The sequence below is a fragment of the Lethenteron reissneri genome, chromosome 39 (assembly GCF_015708825.2).
Source record: "Lethenteron reissneri isolate LAM-NWPU_2019-01 chromosome 39, ASM1570882v1, whole genome shotgun sequence".
NCBI classification, from domain to species: Eukaryota; Metazoa; Chordata; class Hyperoartia; order Petromyzontiformes; family Petromyzontidae; genus Lethenteron; species Lethenteron reissneri.
The window spans coordinates 12,173,232-12,187,513 of record NC_083817.1 but is presented as its reverse complement, the minus strand read 5'-3'; the positions used below and the strand labels follow the sequence as shown (position 1 = coordinate 12,187,513).

At 49.8% G+C, this 14,282-nt stretch overlaps 1 protein-coding gene across 2 annotated transcripts in view; it reads right to left on the bottom strand.

Moving 5' to 3' along the window:
- The window catches only part of IFT74 (intraflagellar transport 74), a 54,311-nt gene that overhangs the window by 6,476 nt on the left and 33,553 nt on the right, over positions 1-14,282 (bottom strand). For both annotated transcript variants that reach the window (XM_061567430.1, XM_061567431.1), the window contains exons 15-18: positions 7,892-7,989; positions 6,314-6,440; positions 3,711-3,874; positions 98-223 (exon numbers count right to left, since the gene is read on the bottom strand). In XM_061567430.1, the coding sequence (XP_061423414.1) occupies positions 98-223; positions 3,711-3,874; positions 6,314-6,440; positions 7,892-7,989 (515 nt within the window). The remainder of the gene's footprint in view (positions 1-97; positions 224-3,710; positions 3,875-6,313; positions 6,441-7,891; positions 7,990-14,282) is intronic.

Here is a 14,282-nt window from a genome sequence, read left to right as displayed (position 1 = left end):
AAAGCGTTGCCACTGCGGCACCACCCTGCCGCCCACTGCACCCTCAGTTGCCGGGGAGCGGCAGCTGAGGGTGCGAGCACCGAGTGAGGTACGGCACCTGGGCGTGCGTCTCGTTGTCCTGCAGCTGCGCGCGTGCCGCCTCCACCTCGCCGCTCAGCGCCTGCAGCCGCTTGCGGAACGCGTCTCTCCGCAGCGCCAGCGTCACCTTCTCCTTCTGCAGCCTCTGTGGGCCGGAATAACACATCCTCCGCTCGACATCCTGCTCACCCTCTTCAACCACAAATTACTCACACTAACACATTCATTCGGATGCATTTCCCATGTTAAAATAGTGTCACGCAATTTATCTCTGTTTTAATATAATAAAAGGAATTGTTAATATTCGTAGGTTTTTTCGGTAAAGTCACGTAGATAAAAACATTAAAAAGTAAAATAAAATAAAAATCACGACGTTTCGGAGGCAACACAAGCTTCCGTCTTCAGGTGGTACCGTCACAGCCACGACAGCTGTATCAAGTAAATGAGAGATTGTAGGAGCTACCACTCCGTTTATATAATGGTTGGAGAAGGTGGTGGGGCAAGGGCCGCATACTTTTTATTAATATAGTAAGGTGAGGCTTAAGACTAAGAATAGACTGCATAACAAAGGTTGAGCCTTTGTTATGAAGAGGTGCGGTTTGTGACTCAACCTGTAACAGGGAGACCACCACTAAACATGGTAAAACTGTGATGGTTGTCTGTCAAATAAGATTGACAAATAAGTGTATTTAAATCTTTTTTGCATGGTTAATCACATCTTTCCAATGATTACTCAGTTTGTAACCGTCATCACGGTTGAAATTATGTCTGTGTTTGTATATTTATATATTTTACCATGTTTAGTTGTGGTCTCCCTGTTACAGGTTGAGTCACAAACCTTGCCCCACCACCTTCTCCAACCATTATATAAACGGAGTGGTAGCTCCTACAATCTCTCATTTACTTGATACAGCTGTCGTGGCTGTGACGGTACCACCTGAAGACGGAAGCTTGTGTTGCCTCCGAAACGTCGTGATTTTTATTTTATTTTACTTTTTAATGTTTTTACCTACGTGACTTTACCGAAAAAACCTAAGAATATGAATCATTGCAGTCACGAAAGCTTCAAATCTAGAATTGTTAATAATTTGCCCAGGAAAGTCATACTTGATTTCAGTCAATTTTTTCAGGAGGATCTTGCTCCATTGAGATGTTTGGCCAACAACAATCACTGTGTGTGTGTTTTAGCTATAGGAGGGAACCAGAGAACCCAGAGAAACCCCATGTAGAAGAAGGGGAGGATATACTCCACACAGATAATTCCACGGGTCAAGAATAAAACCCCAGGTTCTTATACGAATGCTCTAGTGTCACCACTGCGCCACCCTGCTGCCCCATTTATGTTGTTGTGTTAAGGGCAATGTAAAAATGTAGTCTGGTAGCTGGTGTCCTTTGTACTGTAGTCAAAGCGATTTCTTGTTCAAATGAGCATTGAGCTTGTGCCCATCTCCTGTTCAGTCCTGAACCAGTGGTGCAAACTCCATATTCCAATTAGTCTATTATTTGGACAACAACTATTGACTACCTCACAAAGTGCTACCTATTTTATTGACCCTGGAGCGATGGTGGGTTAAGTCAACCCTCAACAAAGGACTTTAAACTGCAATCTTGTACGGTGAACTTCGTTCGCGTGGCACGTAGCCCACCGTGCTAACCGGAGGTGCCTAACTCACTGCGAGCCGTCCGTTTTACCGCCGAGCCACCTGATCAGATACGTTGCCACTCAGGCAATACCCTGTCCTCAGCTGACACAATTATTTGTGTTTTAGAGAAGACAAACCGGCCAGGTGCCCGCTTAGCGATGCAGCGAGTAGCTCGCGATTGGGAAGTTTGCGAACTCCAATCCTTTGACCTGAAACAAAAACTCAACAATTTTATTTTACCAGGTAAGGCTTACTAAGCTGCTATATAGCTCTATTTCAGAAGTCACCTGGCCACAAATGATAGCTCAAAGAATTGGCTTCTCACGTGGAAATTTATAGCAGCCGAAAAATATAAAATCATGTTTCGAAATGTGGAAGGCAAAAACTGGAGGACCCGGAGAAAAATCCATGTGACCACGGGGAGAGACATCCAAACTTAATTTGGAGCTTTCGTGACTGCAGTTATTATTCTTTGGTTCTTTCGGTAAAGTCACGTATAAAGATAAAATAATAATTTAAATTAAATACTAGCATACGACGTTTCGATTGCAACACAAGCAATCATCATCAGGTATAAATTAAATAGAAACACAAATCTAGTATACTTAGAAATGTAATGTAATACAACAGAGAGTCGGATAACATAACAGTCAACACCCTATCTGGTTGATTACGTTCTTCCTGAGAATGCTAAATTTGAGAGAGAGATTAAACACAGAACCAGAAACATATAGACAGACATATAAGCAGACAGATATCACAGAGATACATAGAGAGAGAGCAAACATAGGCACAAAGAAAAACTACGCCTCTGTGTCGAGGCCTTAAAAAGAGAGAGGGGGGGCGGGGGCGGGGAGAGAGGGAGGGGTTAGAGAAATTAGCATGTCAATGAGTGGAAATGGTGAGTAGCAAGGTGTAAAAAGCTTGAGAGAGGGGGGGCAGGGGCGGAGAGAGAGGGGTTAGAGAAATTAGCATGTCAATGAGTAGCACGATGAGTGGTACGGTAAGAAAGCTTGAAAAAATTAGGAGGCAGGGAGAGAGACACACTAAATTAACTAACCTAGCAAAAATTTCGAAATGTAATGCAATGCAACACAGAGGGTAGGTCAACACACAATTAACGCATAGCCTGGTTGATTACGTTCTTCCATGCGTTAATTGTGTGTTGACCGACCCTCTGTGTTGCATTGCATTACATTTCGAAATTTTTGCTAGGTTAGTTAATTTAGTGTGTCTCTCTCCCTGCCTCCTAATTTTTTCAAGCTTTCGTACCGTACCACTCATCGTGCTACTCATGGACATGCTAATTTCTCTAACCCCTCTCTCTCCGCCCCTGCCCCCCTCTCTCAAGCTTTTTACACCTTGCCACTCACCATTTCCACTCATGGACATGCTAATTTCTCTAACCCCTCCCTCTCTCCCCGCCCCCGCCCCCCCTCTCTCTATTTAAGGCCTCAACACAGAGGCGTAGTTTCTCTTTGTGCCTATGTTTGCTCTCTCTCTATGTATCTCTGTGATATCTGTCTGCTTATATGTCTGTCTATATGTTTCTGGTTCTGTGTTTAATCTATCTCTCAAATTTAGCATTCTCAGGAAGAACGTAATCAACCAGATAGGGTGTTGACTGTTATGTTATCCGACTCTCTGTTGTATTACATTACATTTCTAAGTATACTAGATTTGTGTTTCTATTTAATTTATACCTGATGATTGCTTGTGTTGCAATCGAAACGTCGTATGCTAGTATTTAATTTAAATTATTATTTTATCTTTATACGTGACTTTACCGAAAGAACCAAAGAATAAAGACATCCAAACTCCAAATATCCAACAGGCGTCAGGGTCGGGATCGAACCCACGACCTCCTGTATACGAGGCGAAGTAGTGCACATCTCGCTACCGTGGCAAGTAAAACTCGGCTGTGTAGAACCAGTGAGGATGGTAGCAACCCTGTGAAGTTCTGTGACAAAATCACGAGTGAGCACATACCTTCTTCTTGTCCTCTCCGGCGGCACGAAGGGCATCCAAGTCACTGTAAACCACCAGATCCTCCGTCATGCTCCGCTCGCGCTCCTTCAGGGCCTCCAGCTCAGCCTGAATCTTCGTCTCTAGCTGCTTCACCTTTTCCAGGTCCAACTGAAGCCGCTGGCTCTCTTTAGGCAACACGGACACACGAGCACAGACGCACGCACGGAGCAGAAAAGCAGGAAGCACAGGTAAGCGGTTTCCCAGCATACGCCACAGCTACTGCACTTGAAACGCAAAGCACCTTAAGTCCTTCTCGGCAGGTAATTATGTTGGAGTTGGAACACACAGGATCACCAGGAGGTCCTACGACACTGTGCTCAATATCATTCAATGTACGTAATCCAGTCAGGTTGATTGTTGATCCAGCCCTCACTGATTCACTCCAGGCATTCGCCCACTGGCGGAGAGTTGTCTCCTTATCGCTCTATCATTACTACCATGGTTCATGTTTCCATGCATTCCACCACCCATCTTGCAGACTCAGTTTTACTAGACTGACTGTTTCATCTGAACCACCACACTGCAAGTCACAACACTCACCCACTCACCCATCCACTCACTCACTCACTCACCCACTCACTCACCACACTGCAGGTGGCAACACTCACCCACTCACCACACTTGCAGGTCACAACACTCACTCACTCACCACACTGCAGGTGACAACACTCACTCACCACACTGCAGCTCACAACACTCACTCACCCACTCACCACACTGCAGCTCACAACACTCACTCAACCACTCACCACACTGCAGCTCACAACACTCACTCACCCACTCACCACACTGCAGCTCACAACACTCACTCAACCACTCACCACACTGCAGCTCACAACACTCACTCACTCACTCACCACACTGCAGGTGGCAACACTCACCCACTCACCACACTGCAGGTCACAACACTCACTCACCACACTGCATATCACAACACTCACCACACTGCAGGTCACAACAACACACTCACTCACCACACTGCAGATCACAACACTCACTCACCACACTGCAGGTCACAACAACACACTCACTCACCACACTGCAGGTCACCCACTCACTCACTCACCACACTGCAGGTCACAACACTTCTCCCCCCCCTCTGCTTTTTCCCCTCGCACTGCTACACTTTGGAATTCCCTCCCACCATTGTCCATTTTCCCCAAGTTCTTATAATAATAATAACCTTGCTCAATTCAAGAAGTAATAAAACATCTTCACGCTTATCTATTACAACTTTGATAGGGCTGTTTGTTGGTGGCCGATGGATGCTTTGGGCCTTTGTGCTCAGCAACTATGTTGAGGATAAGAAAAAGCACAATTTCAGCATTGTCAGCGTTCCTCCACCCACTGATGTGGTTGTGGGTAGTGCAGTGGTTAGCGCGCGGTGCTATGAACCTGGCAACCTAAGTTCGAATCCCTCTGACGAATAATATAAGTGACAAATATCTGAACTGGTGCTGGGCCTCCCCTTGGTGGACTCAGCCTTAAATGGGTGCCTGGTGCAGTGTGTAAACATCAACACTAGGGAGGACAAATGTGGCCAGGCGGAGTGTCGGCCACCCACCCCTTCATAGGTGTGCCGTGCTGGCCTTCATAGGTACTCGCTAATAGCACTTTCTCCAACAGTCTGTATAAAGCTATATGGGTGATCTTAGTATTTTGTGGTTATGATTATGTTGAGGGAGGGGAGATAAGGTTTCTTAAATCTGCTGCTTAAAGTCATGGAATACACTAGGTTGCCCATCCATACGTTTCATTGACATAAGACATAATTTTTGAAGATACTCATTCAGAGATAAAAAAAAACGTATTTAAATATCTGAAGTTCATTACAGTGGTGGTGTGAAACGTATACCAACACTGTATTGTTTGAAATCAACTCTCCGAGCCACCGTGGCGGTAACAGTGTTTTCATTTTCGATATCAGCCCAGAGGAGACGGGGGTTGCAGGTTTGCTCGGCATGAAGAGCGGTTTTGGTGACAACTCGGCAGATAAATCAGAGCGGAGCCAGGAGGAATACGCCCTGGAGACGCCACTGCGCAGCAGGTAAAGGCCCCCACCCACAAACCAACTCCCAGGCGAGCAGCAGGCTGGCCAAATATTCCACGTCGTAGCATCCAACTCCGATGAGCACAGTTGGCAACGTACGGTGCGAAATAAGTTTAACATACATGAATATGTGGTACACTGTAACATAAATCCAGCCACCTGAGTTCGATTCCCGGCCATGACTATTGTCAGTAGCGAGTAAAATCTTAACCAGTCCCTGGGTTCTCCGACTTCACCTCCGCACTGACCAACATGGTGAAGTATGGTCAAACAACACCCATTAACCGATATCGCATGAGGAAGGGCCTTCATGCAACGGTGGATTGATGAAAGGCTGAAAATGAAATAAGTTATTCAATACAATCACCTAACGCTTAATGGATGTATGTAGTGTGAATGCGAGCTTGTGGAACATCCTAATGAACCAGGCCTTGTCTGGCCGTGGCCCACGGTGGCTATAGGATCAACACACAGGCCCCGCTAGTGCTTCAACACAAATGATGCGGTGCCCAACCTCCAGACAGGCCGTGAGCCGTCACCTCCGACTTCTTCATCTCTGTCTCCTTGAAGGTCAAGTCCTCCTGCATGGTTCTAAGCTCCTGGGCTGACACGTTCGAGATCTGCTTGCTCCTGCCCATGCTCTGCATCAACCACCAACAAATAACACATTTTCGTGACACATTTCCATTGTAAATAAGCAAACACGCCTCCTCCTTCCCATATCCCCCATATCCATCCCTCCAAAGTCTTTTTTTTTACACATCCAATTAACCACACGACCTTCTGGGAGTGCATCATTTTAGCCAGCATTGATGATGTTGCGTTTTATTTACATTGCACTAAAACCATTTAAATGTCAAGAACGAAACATTGTATAACGTTTGTGATTCAACATCACAGCAGAGGGTTTGAACTCTACCCCATGGGACACACACGTATATTGTCCAGGAACCTTGAGCGACACTGTATTTCTGTGACAATAACTTTCCCCCGCGTCACAGCGAGCTCGACAGTAAATTAATGCGCACCGCTCCGCCGTTACATTTGCAGTTGAAGCGGTTGCCCTCAGCAAGTGATTTAATATGAAATAGCCCTTGGCTGAGCCCTCCGGCATGAGTGGGCTTTGCCGAGCACACTCTCTGCTTGAAGTGCTCAGAACAATCGCAGGATGTTTACTCTGTGCCACAGCCTGCGGTGTGACAGGAGCCCCACTCACTCGGGCTTACAGTATCAGCAGGAATGGATGGATGTTTATTTCGACTACAAGAATCTTTTGCAATGTCCGCGTTTTTCTTTTTTTTTCGTTCAAATTCGCTGCTTTTCTCTGGAGCGTACTCTTTAGCGCCGCGTACAGTGGCGTTGCACACTACGTGCTGTGTAACATAACAGATCAAAAAACGTGGACTTTAACGGAGAACATGGAACAAAAAAAGTGCTTAAAGAAGCGTGTAAAAATGCATGCTTGAAGTTACGGGGACATCATTAGATTGACTGTTAATAAAAGTTGAAGGTGTTTGGTCAGGACGCGTCACAGCGAGCAGAGACAACGGTGGGCGGTGGTCAAGACTGAGGATGGAGCAGCAGCCAAATGGGAGAAACAGCGCTCGGACGGGCGCCAAGGAGATGAAGTGATGAAATTTAGGTGCAGGCGCTGGATGGATTGTGACACCTCAGGATCATATGGGATGACAGCAGCCTGGAGAGGCCTTCATTTAGCAGTGGATTGATCATTTCGGATGTTAATGACAATGACGGTGTTCTGCCTATGTTGTAACATTACAACGAACTGCAATGATGCGAGCAGCTGATGTGGTAGCAACGGTACAATGGACACACTGCTGATGACATCAGAGATGGCGAAACAACTGTCGCAGGTGACAGCACAGGAAAGTGATACAATACCAAGGGTTGCAGCGCCACACTGATCGGAAGCACTCATCCTGTGAGGAGTGAGCTCAGTTGTTGCGGCAACCACCTCCCATGCACCTACCACGCAACCGCACCACGCACCCCTCCAGGCACCCTCTCCACGCACCCCTCCATGCACCCCCATCACGCACCCCCCCCCCCCCCATGCACCCTCTCCACGCACCCTGCTGATGCTCTCCAACAAGGACACAATGGCGGCCTCCAGCTCTGCCTTCCTCTCCACCTCCTGCCGGCGGTTCTCCTCAAATGCCGACAAGAATTCTGAAAGGGTGAGGCGAAAACAGAAGCATGGCCACCACCGTCAGCACAGATATTCAGTAACCAGTCAAACAAAATCTCAAAGTGAGTTCGAGCTCGTATGAGCAGAGGCATCGGTGCTCATATTCTATTTACAGCCATGCAGAGCCCATGGTGGAAATCTAACGTGAATCTATCAGTAGGACAACCACGATGTTAACTTCCCCGCAGTGTGCTCATCATTTAATCCATCCCCAGGGGGGGCGATAGGCTGAGGATTTTAATTCGCAACCTCGCGAGCCACTCTCATTACCACTGAGCAGCCAACTGGCCAAACGGCAGGAACCATGAATCATTAACGCCATTTCACTTTACTGCCGAGATTGAGAATGGATTAAAATGACTAAACTACCTTGAAAAACAATACAAGTACAACACAAAACGTAGAAACAAAAATTTTAAAAAATACGAAAATCGACATGTTTTCTGGGAATGACATTACTATCCAGTATTTGATATCTATTGCATCATTAAACCGGCCAGGTCGCTCAGAGGCAGAGCGAGTGAGCGAACGGCTCATAATCAGAAGGCTTCGAGTTCAAATCCTGGTTAGGGAGGGGGTTTGACTCAACCCATCACACCCTGTGGGGTCGATAAAATAACTACCACTCCGTGGGGGACATCACCGGCACTTGTTCATTTGGATGTGGAATTTCCACCACTGGCCCAGGGCTGTGAAGAGGAAGTAGATGAGGAGAGAGGAAAAAACACTTCCATTTCTTTTTACTTATTTTGCAAGAATCGCACTTTCAAAGAACCTCCCCCCAAATATAGCACCTTCCAAAATAAGAAAACACACATGAGCGCTTCATGCAGCCCACGGACAGAAAACACTCGAGCAGAGAGGAGTAGCACACAAAGCCAGGTCCAGAGGGACGTGGGGGTCTCTCCGCCTGACACGCGTGAGTGATTCGAATCCCAGAACATTCAGGGATATGACCTATTCACAAGGGGAATATCTTAACCTATAAACGTCACTTTTTGTCTGTCCGTCTGTCCATCTGTCCCTCTGCGTACGCTCGCTTGCGAGGGATTTGGCGCTCGGGCCGTGGGGTTTAGGAAGAAATATTTTTGCAGATGGGCACGCCCCCGGCCCCGCGGTGAATGTAGGCATTTCCGATTTTTCGTCCTTCGCCTTTAAATCGGTCCGATGATCGATTTAGTGCGATTTCTCTTTATTTATTTATTTACTATTGCCGTCCGGCGCGGACCACGGCGGTTGCCCCTGGCAACGGGTACCGACGCATTCGCTGCGGGGTGGACGCCATTTTTCATTCCCGTTAAAAATATGCACACGCATTAACACGCGACGCTGAGGTAAATACATCAAAGTTTCACTTCCCTCCCACCCCAATGTGTGCACTTACTATTATAGGGTCGGTAGATAATAAAATTATAGCGATTAGACAGTATTTTTGTAGCGCGGGGGGGGGGGGGTGGGGGTGGCGGCCCAGCCCCTAGCCTCGGCCGGGTGGGCGATCTAGGCGAGGCCGGAGGCTCTGCACGGTACTAGGCCTCGACACGCCACACGTCTCAGGCGACGACTTTGTGTTATAAACTCGATATACCCAGCGGTGCCCGGGGGGGAAATACATTTAAAATCTTCTGAAAACTTTAAAACATTACATACCAATGAAAATACAACTGTGCAATTACTTTTAAACCCGACGCGCCAAGAATCGATTCTCTGAATCGCGCGAAGGAATCGATGGTTGTAGATTCATTTAGAATCGCCCTCTTCCCGTTTAAAATAAGTTGATTATAGAGTCGATATAAACTTCTACGAATGGGAAATATCCGGCGTTGACCGAGGCAAAAATATTATTAAAAACTCCTGAAAACTTTCAAACATAACATGGTCAGGGTGAGTGGTGAGGGTGAGTGGTGAGCGGTGAGGGTGAGTGGTTGTTGTGAGGGTGAGTGGTGAGGGTGAGTGGTGAGGGTGAGTGGTGAGGGTGAGTGGCAGTTGTGAGTGGTGATGGGTGAGTGGTGAGCGGTGAGGGGTGAGTGGTGAGTGGTGAGCGTGAGTGGTGAGGGTGAGTGGTGAGGGTGCGTGGTGAGGGTGAGTGCTGAGTGGTGACGGTGAGTGGTGAGAGAGTGGTTAGTTTTGAGGGTGAGTGGTGAGGTTGAGTGGTGAGGGTTAGTGGAGAGTGGTGGGTGGTGATTGGTCAGTGCTGATTGGTCAGGATGAATGGTGAGTAGTGAGGGTGAGGTTGAGTGGTGAGGTTGAGTGGTGAGGGTGAGGGTGAGTGGTGAGGGTGAGTCGTGGTTGTGACGGTGAGTGGTGAGGGTGAGTGGTGAGGGTGAGTGGTGAGCGGTGAGGGGTGAGTGGTGAGTGGTGAGCGTGAGTGGTGAGGGTGAGTGGTGAGGGTGCGTGGTGAGGGTGAGTGCTGAGTGGTGACGGTGAGTGGTGAGAGAGTGGTTAGTTTTGAGGGTGAGTGGTGAGGTTGAGTGGTGAGGGTTAGTGGAGAGTGGTGGGTGGTGATTGGTCAGTGCTGATTGGTCAGGATGAATGGTGAGTAGTGAGGGTGAGGTTGAGTGGTGAGGTTGAGTGGTGAGGGTGAGGGTGAGTGGTGAGGGTGAGTCGTGGTTGTGACGGTGAGTGGTGAGGGTGAGTGGTGAGGGTGAGTGGTGAGGCTGAATGGTGAGGGTGAATGGTGAGGGTGAATGGTGAGAGTGAGTGGTGAGGGTGTGATTGGTGAGGATGAGTGGTGAGTGGTCAGGGTGAGTGGTGAGGGTGATTGGTGAGGGTGATTGGTGAGCGGTGAGGGTGAGTGGTGAGTGGTGAGGGTGAGTGGTGAGGGTGAGTGCTGAGTGGCGAGGGTGAGTGGTGAGAGAGTGGTTAGTTTTGAGGGTGAGTGGTGAGGGTGAGTGGTGAGGTTGAGTGGTGAGGGTTAGTGGAGAGTGGTGGGTGGTGATTGGTCAGTGGTGATTGGTCAGGATGAATGGTGAGTAGTGAGGGTGAGGTTGAGTGGTGAGAGTGAGTGCTGAGGGTGAGTCGTGATTGTGACGGTGAGTGGTGAGTGGTGAGGGTGAGTGGTGAGGGTGAGTGGTGAGGCTGAATGGTGAGGGTGAATGGTGAGAGTGAGTGGTGAGGGAGAGTGGTGAGGGTGAGTGGTGATGGTGAGGGGTGAGTGGTGAGGGTGAGTGGTGAGGGTGAGTGGTGACGAAGAGTGGTGAGGTTGAGTGGTGAGTAGTAAAGGTAAGTGGTGATGGTGAGGGTTAGTGGTGAGGTTGAGTGGTAAGGGTGAGTTGTGAGGGTTAATGGTGAGGGTGAGTGGTCAGGGTGAGTGGTGAGGGTGAGTGCTGAGGGTGAGTGGTGAGCGGTGAGGGTGAGTGTTTGTTGTGAGGGTGAGTGGTGAGGGTGAGTGGCAGTTGTGAGTGGTGATGGGTGAGTGGTGAGCGGTGAGGGGTGAGTGGTGAGTGGTGAGCGCGAGTGGTGAGGGTGAGTGCTGAGTGGTGAGGGTGAGTGGTGAGAGAGTGGTTAGTTTTGAGGGTGAGGGTGAGTGGTGAGATTGAGTGGTGAGGGTTAGTGGAGAGTGGTGGGTGGTGATTGGTCAGTGGTGATTGGTCAGGATGAATGGTGAGTAGTGAGGGTGAGGTTGAGTGGTGAGGGTGACTGGTGAGGGTGAGTCGTGGTTGTGATGGTGAGTGGTGAGTGGTGAGGGTGAGTGGTGACGGTGAGTGGTGAGGCTGAATGGTGAGTGGTGAGGGAGAGTGGTGAGGGTGAGTGGTGATGGTGAGGGGTGAGTGGTGAGTGGTGACGAAGAGTGGTGAGGTTGAGTGGTGAGTAGTAAGGGTGAGTGGTGATGGTGAGGGTTAGTGGTGAGGTTGAGTGGTAAGGGTGAGTGGTGAGGGTTAGTGGTGAGGGTGAGTGGTCAGGGTGACTGTTGAGGATGAGTGCTGAGGGTGAGTGGTGAGCGGTGAGGGTGAGTGGTTGTTGTGAGGGTGAGTGGTGACGGTGAGTGACAGTTGTGAGCGGTGATGGGTGAGTGGTGAGCGGTGAGGGGTGAGTGGTGAGCGTGAGTGGTGAGGGTGAGTGGTGAGGGTGAGTGGCAGTTGTGAGTGGTGATGGGTGAGTGGTGAGCGGTGAGGGGTGAGTTGTGAGTGGTGAGCGTGAGTGGTGAGGGTGAGTGCTGAGTGGTGAGGGTGAGTGGTGAGAGAGTGGTTAGTTTTGAGGGTGAGTGGTGAGGGTGAGTGGTGAAGTTGAGTGGTGAGGGTTAGTGGAGAGTGGTGGGTGGTGATTGGTCAGTGGTGATTGGTCAGGATGAATGGTGAGTAGTGAGGTTGAGTGGTGAGGGTGAGTGGTGAGGGTGAGTCGTGGTTGTGACGGCGAGTGGTGAGTGGTGAGGGTGAGTGGTGACGGTGAGTGGTGAGGCTGAATGGTGAGGGTGAATGGTCAGAGTGAGTGGTGAGTGGTGAGGGAGAGTGGTGAGGGTGAGTGGTGATGGTGAGGGGTGAGTGGTGAGTGCTGACGAAGAGTGGTGAGGGTGAGTGGTGATGGTGAGGGGTGAGTGGTGAGGGTGAGTGGTGATGAAGAGTGGTGAGGTTAAGTGGTGAGTAGTAAGGGTGAGTGGTGATGGTTAGTGGTGAGGGTGAGTGGTGAGGGTGACTGGTGAGGGTGAGTGCTGAAGGTGAGTGGTGAGCGGTGAGGGTGAGTGGTTGTTGTGAGGGTGAGTGGTGACGGTGAGTGGCAGTTGTGAGCGGTGATGGGTGAGTGGTGAGCGGTGAGGGGTGAGTGGTGAGTGGTGAGCGTGAGTGGTGAGGGTGAGTGGTGAGGGTGAGTGGCAGTTGTGAGTGGTGATGGGTGAGTGGTGAGCGGTGAGTTGTGAGCGTGAGTGGTGAGGGTGAGTGGTGAGGGTGAGTTCTGAGTGGTGAGGGTGAGTGGTGAGAGAGTGGTTAGTTTTGAGGGTGAGTGGTGAGGGTGAGTGGTGAGGTTGAGTGGTGAGGGTTAGTGGAGAGTGGTGGGTGGTGATTGGTCAGTGGTGATTGGTCAGGATGAATGGTGAGTAGTGAGGGTGAGGTTGAGTGGTGAGGGTGAGTCGTGGTTGTGACGGTGAGTGGTGAGGGTGAGTGGTAAGGGTGAGTGGTGAGGCTGAATGGTGAGGGTGAATGGTGAGAGTGAGTGGTGAGTGGTGAGGGAGAGTGGTGAGGGTGAGTGGTGATGGTGAGGGGTGAGTGGTGAGGGTGAGTGGTGACGAAGAGTAGTGAGGTTGAGTGGTGAGTAGTAAGGGTGAGTGGTGATGGTGAGGGTTAGTGGTGAGGTTGAGTGGTAAGGGTGAGTGGTGAGGGTTAGTGGTGAGGGTGAGTAGTAAGGGTGAGTGGTGATGGTGAGGGTTAGTGGTGAGGTTGAGTGGTAAGGGTGAGTGGTGAGGGTGAGTGGTGAGGTTGAGTGGTGAGGGTTAGTGGAGAGTGGTGGGTGGTGATTGGTCAGGATGAATGGTGAGTAGTGAGGGTGAGGTTGAGTGGTGAGGGTGAGTGGTGAGGGTGAGTCGTGGTTGTGACGGTGAGTGGTGAGGGTAAGTGGTGAGGGTGAGTGGTGAGGCTGAATGGTGAGGGTGAATTGTGAGAGTGAGTGGTGAGTGGTGAGGGAGAGTGGTGAGGGTGAGTGGTGATGGTGAGGGGTGAGTGGTGAGGCTGAGTGGTGACAAAGAGTGGTGAGGTTGAGTGGTGAGTAGTAAGGGTGAGTGGTGATGGTGAGGGTTAGTGGTGAGGTTGAGTGGTAAGGGGTGAGGGTTAGTGGTGAGGGTGAGTGGTCAGGGTGAGTGGTGAGGGTGAGTGCTAAGGGTGAGTGGTGAGCAGTGAGGGTGAGTGGTTGTTGTGAGGGTGAGTGGTGAGGGTGAGTGGCAGTTGTGAGTGGTGATGGGTGAGTGGTGAGCGGTGAGGGGTGAGTGGTGAGGGTGAGTGGTGAGGGTGAGTGCTGAGTGGTGAGAGTGAGTGGTGAGAGAGTGGTTAGTTTTGAGGGTGAGTGGTGAGGGTGAGTGGTGAGGTTGAGTGGTGAGGTTGAGTGGAGAGTGGTGGGTGGTGATTGGTCAGTGGTGATTGGTCAGGATGAATGGTGAGTAGTGAGGGTGAGGTTGAGTGGTGAGGGTGAGTGGTGAGGGTGGTGAGGGTGAGTGGTGAAGGTGAGTCGTGGTTGTGACGGTGAGTGGTGAGGGTGAGTGATGAGGCTGAATGGTCAGGGTGAATGGTGAGAGTGAGTGGTGAGTGGTGAGGGAGAGTGGTGCGGGACAGTGGTGAGAGTGAGTGGGGAGGGT